Source organism: Molossus molossus, unplaced genomic scaffold (assembly GCF_014108415.1).
Source record: "Molossus molossus isolate mMolMol1 unplaced genomic scaffold, mMolMol1.p scaffold_m16_p_1, whole genome shotgun sequence".
Lineage (NCBI taxonomy): Eukaryota > Metazoa > Chordata > Mammalia > Chiroptera > Molossidae > Molossus > Molossus molossus.
Window position 1 is genome coordinate 111,478,677 of NW_023425344.1, and position 21,160 is coordinate 111,499,836.

At 39.5% G+C, this 21,160-nt stretch overlaps 1 protein-coding gene across 1 annotated transcript in view; it reads left to right on the plus strand.

Annotated features, from left to right (window-relative positions):
- The window catches only part of CUBN (cubilin), a 292,271-nt gene that overhangs the window by 227,150 nt on the left and 43,961 nt on the right, over positions 1 to 21,160 (plus strand). Inside the window, exons 57-59 of the mRNA XM_036275497.1 lie at positions 12,554 to 12,754; positions 15,151 to 15,280; positions 19,726 to 19,943. Of these exons, the coding sequence (XP_036131390.1) occupies positions 12,554 to 12,754; positions 15,151 to 15,280; positions 19,726 to 19,943 (549 nt within the window). The remainder of the gene's footprint in view (positions 1 to 12,553; positions 12,755 to 15,150; positions 15,281 to 19,725; positions 19,944 to 21,160) is intronic.

Here is a 21,160-nt window from a genome sequence, read left to right on the forward strand (position 1 = left end):
TCTCTCTCTCTCTCTCTCTCTCTCTCTCTCTCTCTCTCTCCCTCCCAACCTCTCTCCCTCCCACTCTATCTGAAGATAAATGGAAAAATATCCTCGGGTGAGGATTAAAAAATAATAATAAAAAAAATAAAAATGACATGTCATTTCTCATACACTAATAAATCATATAAAGCCTTCCTCTCAGTTGATCCTTTTTCCATGACCTCCTTTTCCTACATCTCTACAAATTATGGTTTGGGGCACTCTGCTAGAAAATGCCGAGTGTGAATAGATGTGTGTCACTATAAAAATGGAATATGAAGTTAAATACAATCTTCTCAGCATTTGCTAGCACCAAATTCAAATAATATAAAAAGATGTTATATATATAGATATATAGAACAATATTTTTAAACTGCTGAGTGAGTAATTTCTGGCTACTATATATATATATATATATAGTATTAGGGGAAGGTAAAACAGTTTATGTAAGATGATCCAGTTTTCTCTTTAGAATGACATACATGTGAATAAAATCTGTAAGGTTCTTAAGCCGGACTTAAAGAGTTGTTACCACTGTGCCATAGATTGTGATTTTTATTTTCTTCTTTATACCTTTTCTGTTATTTTTCCATTCAGCAGAACATTGTTTTAGTAACAGGAGGAAACATGTGGCTTGGATTGTACTTATGGGCATTTGGTCTCACTAAATTACACAACAGATGAATGTCACATGCCAGTATCGTTTAGACTGAAAGGAAACACTGGTATTTATACTATGAAATACGCCACGAGAAGCACTGCTGACCGATGGGATATGTACTACAAAGAACCTATATTTGCCCTAAGCAGTTGCTCCCTGAGTTCTGTAGGTGGGATAAAGGGACAGAATAGTCTGAGTACCAGACGTAGGGTGTGGAGGGGGAGAGGACAGCATTTCAGGATGGTCCCAATGCCAGGACGACCGCTTAACTAGTCACCTGAGTTTGTGCAAATGACTCAACCTTCGTGATAATCGCCTTCACTTTTTAAAAATAGAAAATAGTTATAATAATCAGATGTTGCCTGTAGAAACATATGTTGTGAACTCCAATTCATCCACATGGCCATTGTTGCAGATGTACACTGACAGGTGGCCAGAGAGCAGATAACTGCTTTTGTAGATTCAGTGATTTCTACTTCTGCTAATGGATTTGCTAGTCAGCACCCAGCTGAAAAGACTGATTTTTAAAAATAAGATAATATCCTTAGGATAATGTCGTCTGACATTGCCAGTGTTGCAAGTATTCAGTATTTTCAAACTGCTAAGTGCATAATTTCTGGCTACAGATTAATTAAATTATAATGATTCCCAGAAAGGGCAACATTAATCAAGTTTATAATTAGATTGTTATCACTCATCATATCAATGTGGATGTTCATGGAATAACACCAAGAAACTAGAGACTCATTAGCTACACTAAAAATAATCTTCTACCCCTTCTAAAGTGAGCCAGAAGAATTCATGTGGAGTATGTTGTGATAAAACTGAGAATTTCTCTCAAGAAAATCACAGCTTTTTTTTTTTTTTCCAGGAGCATTGGCCTTTCAATCTGCTATAGTTCATAGGAACTATTTCTGAGGGACTAGGTCCAAATGACTAAGCATTTCTGAGCCTAACATACCCACAGAGTCATCACTGACCTAGGTTGAGACGAGGGTTCTAGAGCTGCCCTTTTTGTGAGCTATCCCAGGCTATAAAGTACTATACACACTTTTGTTTCTACACTGTGTTTACTGAACACTGACAACTGGTTAGGTTTGCTCTTTAGTCTAGTATACTGATCACTCAGCTACATGCTGGTACTTTCTGTCCAGGGATTACAAAGGTTCAGCGAAGTACTTTCTCTTTTCTTAACTACTTCCCACTACTAAAGTTGCTCTAAAAATATGTTATGATATTTTATGTTGGCCTGAATTTCTTTTTCTTATTGTTATTACATTTTTATTACTAATTATTCTAAAAACTACAAAGTTCTCATCTTTTCTGTATAATCACTATGTTAGTATAAAAAATACAATGAGCCCTGGCCGGTTTGGCTCAGCAGTTAGAGCGTTGGCCTGCGGTCCAGAGAGACCCGGGTTCGGTTCCCGCTAAGGGCACGTACTTCGGTTGCAGCTTGTCCCCGGCCCTGGTTGGTCGTGCGGGTGGCAGCCACTCGATGTGTTCCTTTCACGTTGATGTTTCTCTCTCTCTCCCTTCCTCTCTCTCCCTCCCACTCTATCTGTACAAAATATGGAAAAATATCCTCGGATGAGGATAAAAAAAAAAAAAATACAATGAAATCAGTGAAAAGTCATGGGAGAAATATTTATTTGATCATTTATTTAAAAGACAACTCCCCTCCCCCCAAATGTAATCTCAAGACAGAAATGACTCTTGGTATTCTGAACAGTATCTTCAAAAATGTAAAATAAAATTGGGAATTGATAAATTCAAAATGTTTCTTTTGATCAGAAATGAAACCAGAAATAGACAAAAGCTAATAGCAAAGGATGAGAGAAAAACTTTTATTATTTATTTTTTTAATCCTCACCCGAGGACATTTTTCCATTTATCTTCATAGAGAGAGAGAGGGAAAAAAAGGGGGAGAAAGAGAAACATTGATGTGAGATGGACACATCGACTGGTTGCCTCCTGCACCACCCCGACCAGGGGACGAACTGCAACCGAAGTCTGTGCCCTTGGCTGGAATCGAACCTGAGACTCATTGGTCTGTGGGCCAACGCTCTGCCATTGAGCCAAACTAGCCAGGGCAAGAGAGAGAGAACCTTTTAGTGTTTGTAATTATTTTGTAATTAGATGTCATTAAATACTAATTTTATTTTCCCAAATATCGAGCAGTCCAAAAGCTTATTTTTGTGTTTTTCTTATTCATGTGGCCAAGTAGATGCCTCCAAGTTGCTGTGAAGATTATAGGCCTTTTTTTTTTTTTTTTCACTTCTTAAAGCAGTTAGCAGATGTAGTGACCTAAGCCAAGTAAATACCTTCTATGCCTTGAATTTTCTTTTTAAATCTTTATTGTTGAATGCAAAATGTATTACAGATGTTCCACATTTTTCCCCCATTGACCACCTCCTCCCCACTCCCGCCCCCCTCCTGCCTGTTCCCACACTATTGTCTGTGTCCATTGGTTATGCATATAAGTTCTTTGGTTTATTCCCCCCCCACCCCCAACCCCTTTCCCTTTGAGGTTTGTCAGTCTAGCAATGAATTTGTACTTCTTAATCCCTTCACCTTTTTCACCGATTCCCCCAACCCCCCTCCCATCTGGCAACCAACAAAATGTTCTCTGTATCTATGAGAATGTTTCTGTTCTACCTGTTCATTTTGTTTGTAGATTCCATTGTTGATAGATATGTATTCATTGCCATTTTGTTTGTTCATATATTTTATCTTTTTCTTCAAAAAGAGCCTTCATCATTTCATATAATAACGGCTTGGTGGTGATGAACTCCTTTAACTTTTTCTTGTCTGGGAAAGTCTTTATATGGCCATTGATTCTAAATGACAGCTTTGCAGGATAGAGTAATCTTGGTTGTAGGTTCTTGCTTTTCATCACTCTGAATATTTCTTGCCACTCCCTTCTGGCCTGCAAAGTTTCTTTTGAGAAATCAGCTGACAGCCTTATGGGAACTCCCTTGTAGGTAACTAGCTGCCTTTCTCTTGCTGCTTTTAAGATTCTCTCTTTGTCTTGAACCTTTTGCATTTTGATGATGATGTGTCTTGGTGTGGGCCTCTTGGGGTTCCTCTTGTTTGGGACTCTCTGTGCTTCCTGGACTTGTATGTCTGTTTCCTTCACCAAGTTAGGAAAGTTTTCTGCCATTATTGTTTCAAACAGGTTTTCGATTTCTTGTTCTCGCTATTCTCCTTCTGGCACCCCCAAGATGCGAATGTTGGCACACTTGAAGTTGTCCCAGAGGCTCCTTACACTATCCTCATTTTTTTGGATTCTTTTTTCTTTTTGCTATTCTGATTGGGCGTTTTTTGCTTCCTTCTATTCCAAATCAATGGTTTGCTTCTTGGATTTATGTACTCTACTATTGAATCTGTGTAAATTATTCTTTATTTCAGTTAATGCCTCCTTCAATTTTGACTGTGCATCCATCATTTCTGACTGGTCCTTTTTTATGCTCTTGAGGCTCTCACTAAGTTCATTGAGCATCCTTATAAGTAGTATTTTGAACTCAGCATCTGTTAGGTTGCTTATCTCCATTTCGCTTAGTTCTTTTCTTGGGGTTTTATTCTGTTCTTTCATTTGGGACCTGTTTTTTGTCTCCTCATTTTGGCTGCCTCCCTGTGTTTGTTTCTTTGTATTACTTAACGAGAGGTATGGGGCTAGATGAGACCAGATGCTGCTTGTTTGAAAGAATTTAGGAAAAACCTGAAGCAGGATCCAAGACAGGCCAATCCTATGGTTAAGCAAGTGGCAAGAGCTTGGGTGGGCCTGAAAGTTGGGTGGGCCTGAAAGTTGGGTGGGGTGGGGCGGGGCCTCAGGAGTCACCAGGGTGGGGCTACCAGTGTGAGCCAGGTTGCTGGAGTCCCAGATATGGAGGCTGTCTGCCACCCCTGGGAAGGCCTCACCAAAGGAACAAAGGCCTCTGACAGCACGTTTGTCCCGGAGAAAGCCCCCTCTCCAGCCCTCGCTCCAGTGCCAACAGCTCAGTTTTTTCCTGTATGTCTCTGGAGCCCCTTGAGCTGCCTCCCCTCCAAGCTTAGAGGGAGAGAGTCCGATAAGTCCGTGCGCGGGCCCTTTAAGGAGCTGCCTGGGGCTCCAGCCGCTTCAGCTTCCCTGAGCCTCAGTTCCCGCTGGTTTTTCCAGCCAGAAGTGATGAGGACTTCTCTTCCTGGCACTGGAACCCTGAGCGGGGCACCTGGTGTGGGACGGGGACCCCTCAGTCCTCAGGAAGGACCTTCCCAGCCGAGGTGTCCCCCTGATTTTTATCCGCCACACGTGGTGTGGGACCAGCCCGTCCTCCTCCGCCCCTCCTACCAGTCTGGATGTGGCTGCTGCTTTAATTCCGTAGTTGTAGGACTTCCATTCAGCTTGATTTCAGGAGGTTTTGAATGATGGTTGTTCTGTAGTTTAGTTGTAACTTTGATGTGGTTGTGGGAGGACGCAACGCGTTTACCTACCCGCCATCTTGACCCTATGCCTTGAATTTTCTATCATTGAAATTAGAGAACAACATTGATTCACCTTGGTGATAATGAGAGGTTTAGAAATTCTTAACCAAAACATTCCTATATCTAGGCAAATTCTAAACTCAGATTTTCTTAGATCAGAGTATCTCTTGATAAGAATTGAATACAACCCTAATTGATTTGGCTCAGTGGTTAGAGCGTCAGCCCTTGGACCAAAGGGTCACAGGTTTGATTCCCAGTCAAGGGCATATACCTGGGTTGCAGGTTCGATCCCTGGCCCTGGTCAGGGTTGTAGGGGAGGCAACCAATCAATGTGTCTCTCTCACACTAAAATTTCTTTCTCTCTCTCTCTTTCCCTCCCATCCAGCCTCTAAAAATATCAATGGAAAAATATCTTCCATTGAGAATTAACAAGATAATAATAATAATAATTGGATAGAGAAGTAGCACTTTAGCACAGAAAGTGGAGAGAATTAGAAAGGCCAATACTGTTCTCTATGGATGACCTCAAAAGCCCCAAGGAAAATAGGACTAGATTTCCAAAACAGCCAGATAGGAAGTCCTATATAACATTTGTTTAAATTCTCTTTTATTAACTTAGAAGACCTGGTTTACAAGCTATACCTAATATAAAGCTAAAAGAAAAAAGAAAAGAAAGTTTAATTTTAGATTTTTTTTTTTTTCTCTTTGTTTCACTAAGAAGCACAAAAATTGAGTTTGGTCAGTTGTCTTAGTTCCCATTTCCCCCCATTTAATCTAAGTTTTTTTAAAAGTGGCATGATTCAACATTTACCATTTCTTCTCTTTGCTTTCTCAATCTTTTCTAAAGAAATCAGAATGTAGGCACATTTCACAATTCATTACCTTGGAAAGCATTGGGCAATGGTTCTTTCAAAACACTTTCTATGGATATTTTATTCAAATTGGTGGAGCATTTTAGTTATGTGAGATTCTTTGCTTGCTTGTGTTTTAAAAACTTTGGCCTGCGCACTCTATGGAGCTTAGTTTTATACTAGTACATGCTTCTCCCTCTCAGTAATCGTGCCCTCCACTGAGGTTACCAGCTACTTGGAGCAAAGTTAATTAGGCAGACAATAGACTTCATTCATGGTTGCCCCCTAATTCACCTGCCTCTCCCTAGAACCCTTTGCAACTTTACTGAAAAAACTTTATCTTATCTGCAATATTAAAATATTTCAACCAAAAGAATTTTTCCTTCTCTCTGCTCCTCTTAGTCATCTCTGCCTCTTTGTGCCTCTCAGGGAAAAATTGCAGTCTGAATCTCAGTTCCACAGGTTTATGCGATTTGTCATCCTTGGCTTCTGTTCAAGTCTCTCCAAGTTCTTGGAATCATAATGGAATTCAGAATTGAACATTGCTCTGTAATAAAGCCCAATATGATAAAAATTGTATTTCAATATGTTGAATAGATAGCCCTACTCATTTTAAACAATAAATGTATTTTAAAAGTTTTTAGAAAAATGGAAAATAAATAAAAACTGATCGTGGAGGATCATCTTCCATTTCAGAAATTTCAGTAGTAAATATACATCCAATTGTTTATGAAGATAGAATTAAGACTAAATGTAGCTCCTTGTCCCATGACATGGGCTCTAGTCCAAGGAGAAAGTTTTGTTTAATTTCAGGGTGCTTCTTTTTCTGACAAGTTCTCATATGTTTGACTGAATGTGACCATACCTCTTGGTCATAAACTCAGCTTTGATATTCATCTTGCTCCTTGAAGAGCTTTTTCTAGACCCTGACTAAATTCCTTTCTCTTGCTAAAATTCAATCATCCTGGTTGCATTTAACTATACCTCTTCTACTTGAGAGTTTTGTGTTTGTTTTGGTTATATATTCCATTGGTTTCCCCTATGATTGTGGAAAGGTGTTTAATATTATTTTCTGATGCCTGTGGTCTTTGTCACCAAGTGTCTTCTCATTCATTGGAGAGCCAGGCTGATATCTTTGATCTAACACAGGAATGGATTATGTAGAACTTGAGAAAAAGATGTATATGTGTGAATTACTTGATGCCTAATGGCATTTATGTATCTCATTTTCTTGTATATGATCTTTGTTTATAAGAATCCTTGCTATGTTCTTAGACTTCAAGTAACTTTATAAGATCTGATATTATGTAGCGTTTGATTTCTTGTGAAAAAACTTTGGAAGGACACCCTCCCTTAAAGAAATAACTAAGGAAAAGGACACAAGCACTTTATACCCCATCAAGCAACTTGCCAAATATCACAACTTTCACAATGCAGTGAGTCAGGCTTTGAAAATTAGCAGATTATCTTTAATGATTTGTTTAGTTATTTGATATTCTGTTGCTGTGTACAAAATATTAAAATCCCCTCCCAACTTCCTCTGCTTTGCCCTGCCCAACTTCCTTATTGTTGAGTGCAGACCTTTTATAAACAGTTAAGGAATATTTATTCTGTCTCAATAGAGATATACCACCTCTGTCTTTCTATAATCGAACTAGTTTTTTAAATTATTTGAAAGAATAATCAAGAATAGGACACATTTTGCCTTAATTTTCAGTCTTCCTTGATTTTATAAGCTAGCCGTCACTGACAGTCTGCATCAGTAGGCCACCGACGTAGGCAGTAGTACTGCGCGGGCAGCCACAGAGCAGGCTCTGTGACTGAAGTAAGGCCAAGAAGCGCATCTAGCATCAGCAATGCTTTTTTTTTTATTCCGTGGTTTTGGTTTTATAACTTTATATATTTTTGCAGGCTAAAGATATTTTTATAAATAATGCATAACTTTTTTGCCCCTCAAACTCACCTACTCTATATTTTTAAAATTCCAGCGGAGCTATTGGTGTATTCCAGACGAATTCTGAGGTTATAATTATGGTACATAATCCGGCAGTATTCAAACCATAAATCTGAGTTTAATCTATTTCTTTTTTGCCCTATTTTTTCTAACATAGTGATTCTAATTACCACATGAAAAGATCATTAAAGCGACGTATTTTACACCTTTTAACTTGTAGATTTTTACCCAATTAGAAGCAATTCTGTTCCAGACTTTCAAAATGAAGGAATTCTTTGAGGTTAATTTAATAAATATATCTTGATTTGATACCTCAAGGTTTCTTCAAGCTAGATAGAAACTTAACTGAGGAGCCAAATACTTTCCTAAAATGACTTAAGATTTAAATTGCATAGATATTTTCTCATAAAAATATCAATTTTATCTAAGATAATAATCAGATATAAAAAGGGGAGGGAACTTTTTAATGTACAGGTATGTTTAAAAACATGCATTCCCCAAGATTCTTTCAGTTTAAAGTGGTAGATGATCTTCAAGTTAGCTTAGGGTTTATAGTAGGGTTTATAGGAAGGACACTGGGTCAGCTCATCTCCTCAAAGGGAGGTTTAACAACAGGAAAGGCAGGAATGGGCTTCCAGAGCACGTGGCAGCAACAGCAAGACCCTTCAGAACGCTCTCTCCCCCTCTTACTGCTTTCTTCATGACGACTGCTGATGTTTTCCAAGTTGAACACCTTTGGCTTTTACTATTGACTCCTTCTTACTAAATTACAACTTGAACACATCTGATTGGCCTAGATTGAGTCTGATATTGTACCTTGGAGTAATTGTTCAATCTGTCCCCGGTTTGATTCCTGGTCAGGGCACATGCCTGGGTTGCAGGCTTGATCCCCAGTTGGGGGCTTGCAGGAGGCAGCTGATTGATGATTCTCTCACATTGATGTTTTCATCTCTCTCTCCCTCTCCCTACCTCTCTCTATGTATAAAAAAATCAATATAAACATATTTATAAAAAAATAATACCAACGATTATGATTATGATAATCCATACCATATTCATGAGAGATTTCTATGGTACAATTAACAGGAAACTTAGTTCAACCTGGTTTAAACATAAAAGGACAATTTATTGGCTTTACTTCTGGAAGAGCTCAAAGCGGAGTGGTCCTCAAATCTGCTTAATCTAGCTTTTTGATTGTGTCATCAGATATTCTCCTTTTTCTATTCTCACTCTGTGCTCCTCAGTGCAAACCGCAGCCCCAGGCTGACTCCTCTCCTGGCTGAGGGACAGCCCCTCACAGGGAGGGCTGTGTGCTCCTCAGGCAACCGTCCAAGTGGCGTGCTGCAGTTGGCTCACACCATCGTGCAGTAGGCAACACTTCTCTCTTCAAATTTCTGCATTTAATGATCTCATTTTGGTAGCTTGCAATTGGCTATGGGGAGAATATTTATACCATGGAAATTGGCAAATGCTATAAATCCAGGCTTTTTTTTTTTTTTTACTTCAGAGAACTAATTTTTATATTTGCAAGCACACTACTGTTTTTTTTCAGATTCCAAACAAGGGTCTTGAAATATCCTCAGATTGAATTTGCTTAGGTCACATGTCCCCCTTGAAGGAAAATCTATGGCCAGGGGACTTGAAATTAAAAAGTAAATGTATATCATAATCTATTTAATTTATGAGAGTGTTCTGACAGCAAACAGGCAGTCTGATTTTGGAGTCCACCATGTCAAGCATGCAATTATATAAAACATTGTAATGTAGTTTGGGCCAGTTCCGATGGGGAATCTATGAGTAGGTAAAGTTTGTGTGTGAGGTGGGGTGGAGGGGTTAGACATATGTTCAACTTAACATCTATATTAAGTAAAAGCATTTTTTTTAATTGTTGTTTGTCAATGGGAACATAAAAAGTATACTACTTCATCAGTCATCAGAGCAATGTAAATGAAATATCACAATGAAGTTCCATTTTACACACACCAGAATGGCCGAAATTAAAGACTGACCATACCAAGTATTGATGAGCATGCAGAGCAACTGGAAGTCTCGTGCATTCCTGATGAGAATGTATATGGATATAGCTGGGAGAATTGATTGGCAGTTTCTTACAGAATTAAATACACACCTACTTATGACCCAGCAATTTCATGCCTAGATATTTACCCAAGGGACTTAAAAACATATGATCATGCTAGTATCCAGAATGTGAAAGAACAACTCAGTGATAAAAGGCATATAACCAAATTTTAAAATGATAAAGAATCGAAATAGACATTGTTTCAAAGAAGATACAGGAATGGCCAAGGGTACATGCAAGTCTCTCAGCATAACTAGTCCAGGGAAATGCAAATCAAAAGCACAGTGAGCTACCACTTCATAACCACAGGGCTGGCTCTAATAAAAAAGACAGACATCCATAGTGTTGGTGATTATGTGGGAAATCAGAACCCTCGTGCATTTCTAGTGGTCTGGTAAAATGGTACAGCCTCTTTGGAAAACAGTCTGATAGTTCCTCAGAATATTAAACATAGAGTTCCCATGAGTCAGCAATTCCACTTCTACTTATATACCCAAGAAAATTGAAAACATATATCCATACAAAACCTTGTACATGAATGTTCATAGCCATGTCATTCATAAAAGCCAAAAGGTAGAAACAACTCCAATGTCCATCAACTGGTGAATGGATAAACAAAACGTGGTCTATATATGCAATGGAATACCATCCTGCCTTGGACGTAATGAAGTATTGACCTATCCTACAGCATGAATGAACTCCAGAAATGTTGTGTTAAGTAAAAGCAGCCAGTCACAAAAGGCCACATATGTGAAATGTCCAGAGTAGACAAATCCATAGAGACTGAAAGTAGGTTAGTAGTTGGCTGCCTAGGGTGGGAGAGCAGTAAGCAGGGAGGGGCAAGGAGGGAGTTATTTTTCATGGGTACAGGGTTTCTCTATGGGGTGATGAAAATGTAGGTTTGGGGAAATGTCAACTATCATAGGGCCATTGGAGAAACCTGAAAAAAAAAAAAAAAAACTAACCTTTACTACCAGTAACTCGACTTCTAAAAATGTATTGTAATGAAATAGTGAGAAACTTCCATAAATATTTATGCACAGAATCTTTGTTTCAAGAAAAAGTGGAAAAGAGCCTTGGCCGGTTTGGCTCAGCGGTTAGAGCGTCGGCCTGTGGTTCAGAGAGACCTGGGTTCGGTTTCCGCTAAGGGTGCGTACCTCGGTTGCAGATTGTCCCCGGCCCTGGATGGGTTGTGCGGGTGGCAACCACTCAAGGTGTCCCTTTCACGTCGATGTTTCTCTCTCTCTCTCCTTCCCACTCTATCTGAACAAAAAATGGAAAAATGTCCTCGGGTGAGGATAAAAAAAAAGGTGGAAAAGATAAAATTATCAAGCATGGGAGATTCATTAAATATGGTATGATGCATCTATATTGTTAGAATTTGCTATATCCATTAAATTCATTGTTTTGGAAGAATATTTAATCACATAAAAATGCACGTGTTGTGTTATTTTATGTTAATAAAATTATGTTGTGAAAGAGCATGTTCAGTGTGATCCCAATGAATGTTAATGGTGTAATTCAAATATCAAAATGACTGCATGAGTTGTGGTAATAAAAGACTATCATTTTTGTTTATTCTGTTTTTTTGGTTTTGGGTTTTTTGTTAATCCTCACCTGATATTTTTCCATTGATTTTTAGATAAAGTGGAAGAGAGGGAGGGAGGGAGAGAAAAACATCAATGTGAGAGAGACACATCAATTGGTTGCCTCCTGCACAACCCCAATGGGATTGAACCTGCAACCCAGGGACACGCACTTGACTGGGAATCAAATCTATGACCTTTCAGTCCAATGGCCGACACTCGAAACACTGAGCCAAACCGGCCAGGGCTATTCTGTTTTATATTTCTCTTTAGGATGGGTTGGAATTTATTTATTTATAATTAGAAAACTAAACAGTGATCTATATTTTACAATCACTGAACTCAAGCTGATATTGTTTGTGTGAACATTTATAACCACTGTTCGAAAAACGTTAATGAACTTCTAGTTATCTCTCTGTGGTAGGAGTTCTTTATCTGCACATAGCCTCGAGTTAAAGCAGGGTTTTTCACTAGCAGCTCTGTGGACCTGTGGGGCCAGGTAACTTTTGTTTTGGCTGGAGGGGGGGGGGGGGGGCTGCCCTGAGCATTGCAGCCTCCCTGGGCTCTGCCCACTCAGCGCCAGCGGCATACCTCAACATGACAGCTCAATACGTCTTCAGATACTATTGAATGTCCCTGGGAGCCCAAATTGTCCCCAGTTTATAATCACCGAATTAAAGAACCATTTGATAACGGAAGGTAATTCCGGGTTATTTCAAAGTGGATGTATGCACTGCGAGGTTCCACCTGTGTGAGAACACCTGTGCTTGTTTGGTCACCAGGGTAAACCTCGCTTCATCAGGAAATCAAATGAGGTGGCGACTTACCATTGCTGTGTAAATTGCATGAATCTTCATTCCATTTTCATTTGAATGTTTACAGCACTGATTGTTTTTGTTGCTTCTGAAAATGCTGGTTGTTCCGTGCTCCCTATAGCTCGCTCAGCCGTAACGGGAAGCTGTGACAGCGACGGTGTGCACATCATCAGGGGTCACAGCGTAGCCTCCACACCCTTTGCTACCATGTGTGGCGACGAGATCCCGTCTCCTGTCACCATCTCTGGTCCAGTGCTGCTTAATTTCTACTCTAACTCACACACCACGGACTTTGGATTCAAGCTTTCTTATCAGATAACCTGTGAGTATCCATCATGTTGTGTGAGATTTTATTTTCTCCGGGAGTAATTTCCATAAGGAGTTTTCATTGTGATTCATGTATCACTAACTTGAAGATTCAAGGGCTTTAAGGATTAAGAATGATCAGTTAGGTTCATGGTCCAGAAATACTTAAGACATTTTTCTCTTTTTTATAAATGAGGAGGTTCTTTTTCATGAACTTTGGCTAGAATTACTCTTTGGAAATCAAATAGAAGGTCGAGATTATTTTGATAATTTAAATTAAAATAAGCATTCCTGCTATCTTTAATTGTTTGTACATTACTTTGTCGTGACGTTTTGGCCTAGACTATCCAGATGCCTGTTTCATTTTCCCAAGTCACTTTGCTAATGTGAAAAACAATACTGTGTAAATTTAGGGAAAAACCTAAGAGAATATCTTTATGACCTTCTGGTAAGATTTTTTTCAACAATATACAAAAAGTGCAAGCCATAAAGGAAAAGGAAAATTGATGTATTTAACCGTTGTCATAATTTGCAGTTTCTCTATGTCAAAGTCAAAGTGAGAAGACAAGTCACAGACTAGGCGAAGGCCTTTGTAGCTACCAGGATCTTTTTATTCTTTAAAGACAACTCAATCTGTGTTTATTTGAAAATCATGAAACTGTTTCCCTATTTGGAATAGCCTTTTCCTCTCCTGCAATAAACTTAGTTAGTTTGCTGACAGTGTTTTTTCCCACTTCATTCATCCCGACTTCGGTGAAAGGGGCACAGAAATCTAACAAAATCTTTGTTTTGTTTTATCTTTACTTGACCAAACCCCTTGCTAAAAGCAGAAAGTTAAATAATTATCTTTCAAATAAATGACTGTTCCCATCCACAGAGAAGACTGAAAATGTTTACTTGCCCATGAAGAAAGGCCTTCACAGTTCATTCATGTGAGCTGCTACCTGAGTCCTGACCCCCATTTGTAAAGTCTTATTGTCTGTAGCTTTGCAGGTCTGTTGGCACAACCAGAATAGGACTGAGCAATGGCCATTCCCCCAGTTGTCTCGTTGAATAAAGGAAAGGATTGATTTGTTTTATTCTTTTGTTACATCTTGCTTTATATTCTTTTAATCTGTAATCCCTCATTTTCCTAAAACACTGTATGCAAATTTCCACATAGCCCCTATGAGAGTCTCATTTAAAGTTTTGTTTATGAGATTTCAAATCCTGACAATGTGCAAATTTGGGAGTTATTTAGGTGTTGATAAGCTTTCAGAGGCCACGTAATTGTGTGCAAGATGAAATGGAGCCATGGCAACACAGGTCTGACATTTAATTCACCACCAACGTCCACAGGGCTGTGAGCACATGAATGCAGACGGAGAATAGCTTCCCCTGCAAACTGGGCTCCACGAGGTGAAATACATCAATAAGTAATAGCCTTAAATGGCAGCCACAACTGGTTTCTCGTTTCTAAGAGATTTAAGTGGAGTATGTCCATTGATAGTTTATAAACCACAGAGATAACATCAAAATCTAACCCGAATCTAATTTTAGAGTCACATAGTAAAAGAGATGTCAACCCTCTCACTGCAATGAAAGAGAGCACTTTCCATCATTCTATGATCCTCCTTAGATGTAAAGCCAAGAAAAAATAATTGTAATTTTATATCTCTTACAGTAGGTTTATTATATTTTTATGGCTGCTGTTTTATTGACTAATAGGAGTAGCTAAGGGCTCCAAGCAGTTGATTGCTGGAGTCAGGGCCTAGTTTCCTCATGCTTGTTGAGTAGCAGTAATAAAAATTTAAGCAAGTATAGTCCTTACCAGTCTCACAACTAAATGGAAATGCAGAGGACCCAAGAGCTATGCATTTGAGCCCTCGCAGGCAACTAAGCTCAAACATTCCAAAAGTGATTTCCAATACTTCACCTTTTCATAGTCAGTCTTGACAGAGGCAACTTGAATCCGTACTCTTGAGGATTTCTAGATAGCAGACCTTCCTGGGTTCATACACACAGAGTGTGCCTTGGATTCTGCACACCTCTCTAAATTTCCAGTTATCAATGCAATCCCTCCAACCTGTGCACCACATGTAGAGAAAGGACCGTTACACCCCAACACGTGAAATCTTGTTTTCTCATTCTTTTCACTCTGGCCATTAAGTTCATGCAGATTTAGTCCATTCCAAGTTGTGCCTTAAAATATTCTTCCCTGCTTCCAGTCCCTTCCTGTCTCCTCCTTCCACCTTGGTCAAAAAATCAGAATTAATTGTAAACACAGTGAATGGGAGCTTTAAGTTGCTTTAAAAAAAATAATTATTATCTCTTCAAGGGGGAAAGGTACAATAGTCAAGATGATCTCAAAGTCGTTTTTCCACGGCGTGAGGACTGACTGTTCTCTGCACATTGTCCTGTCTTCTCTTGCAGCCTGTGGTGGTGTGTTCAACTTCTCCTCTGGACTCATCAGAAGCCCTGCCTATTCGTATTCAGACTATCCTAACGATTTGTACTGTTTGTATAATATCACTGTGAGAGACCACAAAGTGATTCTGCTCAAGTACGTAAGACAAATTCACCTTCTTAAGAAAATCATCTTGGCTCCATTTCCAGCAGGGTTTTCCTTAATACTGGAGAGGACGAGTCTCATCAGATGCATAGAAGGCAGGAAGCAAGAGTGAGGCCCTTGTGTAAACCTGGGAAGAGGGCCTCCTACCCTCCGCACAAGCAACAGTGCATGGTTCAGGGGGGACAACAGGCACCCTGCCTGTTCAAACGACTGTTACAATGTTCTCACAGTTGCAAAGGAGCTTCACATAATGGGTGTAAAGTTTTAAGCCCATCTTGATATCAAAGGGTGTGGAGAGAGTAAGAGGAAAGTTTTTGGTTCTTGGGCAGTTATTATACACAAAAATCATAAACACTTTCCATAATTCTGTTATTTAATTTTTTAAACCGTCATATAAGGTAGATATTATCAACCTCAACTTATTGATGAGAAAACTGAGGGTCCACAAGGTGAAATCACTTCCTTTCCCAAACGCTCTTAAATGAAGGGTCGATATCTGAGTCCATGGCAGATTTCCTCCCATAACCACGTCGCTAACTTTTCCCTGTGCTGCCTCTGAAAGGGTCCATTTCTACGGCCTCAGAAAGTTAGTTTTGTGCATCAGAACACCTCTAAATTGATGAGATATCTTACATCAGTAAAAATTTCCTCTAATCCTACTTACTCCCAAGTCTGATGAGAGAAATGACCTCCAGCTCCCTAGTGATAACGCTCCACATTGTTTTCATCTAATCGACATGTTTCTAGCTGTTGTGTTTCAGTGACATGTAGCATGTGGGGGGAACTCTGAGGGTTGGCATCGTTCACAGCAATACAGAATCTGTTTCTAATCCTCACCTGAGGATATTTTTCTATGTATTATCAGATAGAGTGAGAGGGAGAAAAAGCGAGGAAGAGAAACATCGATATGAGAGAGACACACCGACTGGCTGCCTCCCACACAATCCAACCAGGGCCGGGGACAAACTGCAACCGAGGTACGTGCCCTTGACTGGAATCAAACCCTTGACTCGTTGGTCCAAGGGCCGATGCTTTAACCACTGAGCCAAACTGGCCAGGGCAGCAATATAGAATTTTTTACAGAAGCTTGATGGGTTAGGACCTTTCCAACCTACCTCCCCACTAAAAATAATCAAGTCTCTGCAGTTTACCTCCAGGGGCCTTGAATATCAAATAAGACAGGTCTCATCATTACTAAACATCAAGCTTGATCTGGTTTCTGATTCAGACAGTAAGTTGTCTATAGGCGGGACCTTGAAGGAAACCGCGGATCTCACTGGGGACTATTGGTAAGGAAGCTGTGCCCCACAGCCAAAAAGTCCTTTAAATCCTAGAAACAACAACAACAAAAATAAACAAATATTGCCAAATGACCAGGAGCAGGAGACCTGTGAGGGGGTCACCTGCTCAGAATAGAAACATAAGGGATGGTTCTTGTCATTTGCCATTATAGCACATTTATTTCTCACATGTGGATTATAGTTGGGTGTGTGTGTGTGTTTCTTTCTGTTTCCTACCTGGGATCTGGGCCTCACACTATATCAAAGTTCACATTACCCTATTTATGAAATTATTTATTATATCATTTCTAAGAGCCGACGTTCTGTGAGACAGGTACTGATATAGCACTTAGGAGCTACAGAGGTTGTAGACATTACTAAGCACCAATTCTTCTGGGAAGGCTCTCAAAATATGCCAGCCCCATAGGTTTTCTGTCAGTGGGATTTTCCAGATAGCTTCTGTGTTCTCCTGGGAAGGTGGTGCAAAATAAAAAGCCGGAATAGCTTTGAGTCCTCTAGGACACTCACATTGTTCTTTTTCTTTGTAGATTTATGTTGTGGAAAATAAACCTGTTGTCTATAGAGAATAAAATGAATGGAGTGTTTTGGGAAATTATCTAGCTATTTTCTATCCTCATCTTCTTTTACAAGAATATTCGATCTTGCCCTGGCCAGTTTGGCTCAGTGGTTAGAGTGTCAGCCTGCGGTCCAGAGACACCCGGGTTTGGTTCCCGCTAAGGGCGCATACCTCAGTTGCAGTTTGTCCCAGGCCCTGGTTGGTTGTGCGGGTGGCAACCACTCGATGTGTCCCTTCACATCGATGTTTCTCTCTCTCTCTCTCTTCCTCTCTCTCCCTCCCACTCTGTCTGAACAAAAAATGAAAAAATGTCCTTGGGTGAGGATTAAAAAAAAAAGAATATTCAATCTTACATGTGGTTAAATAATTTTTTTATCTGGTTCTTCATCATCAGTTTGAAAAAATTCAGCCCATCAAAACTTTTTAAAAAAAAAAAAACTGATTTTTTTCTTAATGCTCTTAGAAGGAAGCAGTTTAATTGATAGATATTTTCAAGCTACTAGGAAAATAAAAAGAAAACGAAGAAAGCAGAAGAACGTAAAAATGAGGACAGGATAGCAAGTAATCTCAACAATTTTTTTTTTTTTAATAAGCCATAGTAAACACACCATAAAATCCTGAGGAAAAACCATGTAGGAAGGCCTTGCTTGGTTGGGATTCTACGAGTTACTTGAAGTGACAAAGCATAAGGCCTGGATTAAAATTCCATGTTAGGCCATGAGAGAAAAGTTAGGGATGCAGCTGTCAGAAGAGGTTACAAGTGGTAACAAACAGCCCGCAGGCACAGCCCCTAACTCAGCGAGTTGATTTCTCACTCGTATATGTTTGGTGTGGCCCGGCCCGAGGCCCGACTCACTGTGGTCACTCAGGGGCTCGGGCTGATGGAAACTCTTTCTGCATTTGCTTCCACGACCATCACTACAGTGGGCAGCTGATACGGCAAACTGAGTCGTAGCTTCATGAAATTCTTCCGAAAAGTAGTTCCTACCACTCTTAAGACTTGCTTTGGCCATGGAAATGTGAGTCTTAGGGCCATAAGAAACCTCAAAGTATGCACAGAAGAGCAATCCTAGCAAATATGGGAAGGCAGACAACTGGGGGTATGTGGCGAAGTTCCCAGGACCACTGCTGTTATCTGAAATGTGAATTTCTGGTTGTGGCAATCAGATTAGATTGAAGGAAATTCAGTTCATTTTTTTCTACCATTGATTTAAAAATGTCTAAATTTATTTTATGAGAGAGAACTTATTTTATATTCCTGATTTTCAAAATGATAATAATAATTACTGTTTTGTGTTTTTTTGTTTGTTTGTTTTGTTTTTTGTTTTAGAAAAAAAACATGTGTTATATGCCAGACACTATGGTTTGGTTTTTGCATATTGTTGCAGTTAACTTGACTATAAACTCTATTTTCTTTTCTTTTTTTCCTTTATTGATTTTAGAGAGAGAAGAAGGCAGAAGGAGAGAGAGACAGAAACATTGATGAGAGAGAACATCGATGGGCTGCCTCCTGCATGACCCCCACTGGGAACTGAGCCCACAACCTGGGCATGTGCCCTGACTGGGAATTGAACCAGTGACCTCTCGGTGCATGGGTCAACGCTCAGCCACTGACCTACACTGCTGGGCTATAAACTGCATTTAAAAAAGGGAAACAATTGCCGGGCTGGTGGGCTCAGTAGGTTGAGCGTCATCCCATGGACTGAGAGGTCCTGGTTTGATCCCCGGTCAGGCCCCATGCCCTGGTTGTGGGTTTGATCCCCAGTAGGGGGCGTGCAGGAGGCCGCCAACCGATGTTTCTCTCTCACCTCAATGTTTCTAGCTCTCTCTCCCTTCCTCTTTCTCTTAAAAAATGAATAAAAACATATATTAAAAAAAAAAAGAAAGAGCGAGAGCGAGACAATGACTGTGAGAATGAGAATGGAGCTCTGTTTCTAAAACCAACGTTTCCTCTGCCCTGTTAGCACCTTTCAGTAAGTGAAGAATAGGCTGATAGTCCTCTTAGTGGCACAAAATAAAAAGAGAAGAGAGTAAATGCCACACTTTTAATGAGACTGAAATACTAAAGTTTTGCTGAAATGACGAATAGCAGTTCAACTTGTCAAAACCTAATGTCATCCCTGGCTGATGGTGCCCAGTTGGTTGGGCATCGTCATGTACATTGAAAGGTAGTTGGTTTGATTCCTGGTTGGGGCACATGCCCGGGTTGCAGGCTTCATCCCTGGTGGGGCAGCTGATCATTGTTCCGCTCTCACATCAATGTTTCTCTCTCTCTCTCTCTCTGTCTAAAAATCAATAAAAATAAGAAAAAAAATGTAATCTCAGATATACTTAATATATCCTCTTAGCGCTTATGACACTTTTTGACTTATTGAAGTCACTCAAAAATGTTTGGCTAAGCTTTTGTAATGATTAATAAAACAGTATATTATTTCTAATATTTCCAATAAGTACAGCTTAGATGTTCTACTTTTAGCCTTTTTCTTAATCTGTTTATTTGTTTTTGCACAACAACTAAAGGTACTATTTAATGGAAATCTAAATGGAGAACGTCAGTATTAATAAAGTTCATTTCACAGGTTCATTGAGTTTGATGTGGTTCTCTCCACCTCCTGCTCTCAAGACTACCTGGCAATTTATGATGGTGATGACATCAGTGATCCACTTCTCGGCCAATTCTGTGGTTCCAGGCTTCCACCACATGTGAAAAGCAGCAATAATAGCATGCTCCTGGTGTTCAAGACAGATTCATTTCAAACAGCAAGAGGTTGGATGGTATCTTTCCGGCAGACGTTGGGTAAGAATTCGGGACGTGTCAATCTATTTTTCTTGACTGTTACTTTTTGCTTTATTTAATTTTTTTTCGCCTGACTAAAGTTGCTTTTCATTTAAGTTTAGAGGAATATGTCACATAAAGTTTTGGTTTTTTAATATTACATATAATATATTCCGATTTTTTTTTTAAATCACTTAACAAATGTACTTCTCTAGTATACTAAGGTAAAGTCTGTCTACACAACCATCGCAAATAAGACCTGAGCCTTATTTTATTATCCATGGAAATTGTGGCTGTTGAGCCTAAAGGCAATTCAAGGCCAGATCAAGAAAGTAGTCCCATAGCCTGTATTAACTTTATCCTTAAAATGGCTAAGAGTCTTGGAGAATTTTAAGTGAAGATTGAATGACCAAATGACTTTTGGAAAGATCAGAGGGGTATCAATGTGGAGCAGGCACAGGGGACCCTATGACCTGAGAAGAAAGAAGCTGGTCATAGAATTCTGGATGGGAAATGTTGAAGGTTCAAACTAACGCAGCAGGAATGGAAACTGAAGAAGGAGCAGAGTTCGCAGAGGTATTGAGAAGGTAGATTACAGGGGAACTACTGTGCTTGGAACTTGATATATTACATGAGGACATGCGCTGTTGCTGACTTTTTATAAGTAACCTATGGGATAGTGGTACCTTAGGGGACTAAGACTTAGGGAGGAAATATTGTATTTAGTTTGGAGCATTGGGGTTGGAGGGCCTGTGAGATCATCTAAATGAAGAAATACAGGAGGAAGTTGAAGTTTTAGAAACAATTTGGGGTGGAAGTAATGATCTGGGCCCTATCTAGAGGTAAAAGGAAAAGCTAAATGGGCAGATAAATAAAAAATAGCACCCATTTATTCCCACTGCATGTGAGAAATAATTATCTCTGTAAAATTAACGAAGAACTTTAAATCATACAAGGCAGTTAATCAATCCTCTATTTACCTATACTCAGCATCAGCGGCACAATCCAAGGTCATATATATTTGACTCTGGAAAACATTTTGATTCTTCCATTTGAATAGAGATGTGATTAGTGTTTTGAAAATGAACAGCTCACCAAACAAATCACATATTCTGTGAAGTATCAGAGAAACCTGGGAAACTTTCTGCAATGGGAATCCTAACTCACTGCTCAAACTTTTTCTTTCTCTTTACCCCATGCTGTGGATAACCTTCATGCCTCTGATTCATAGCAGAGCT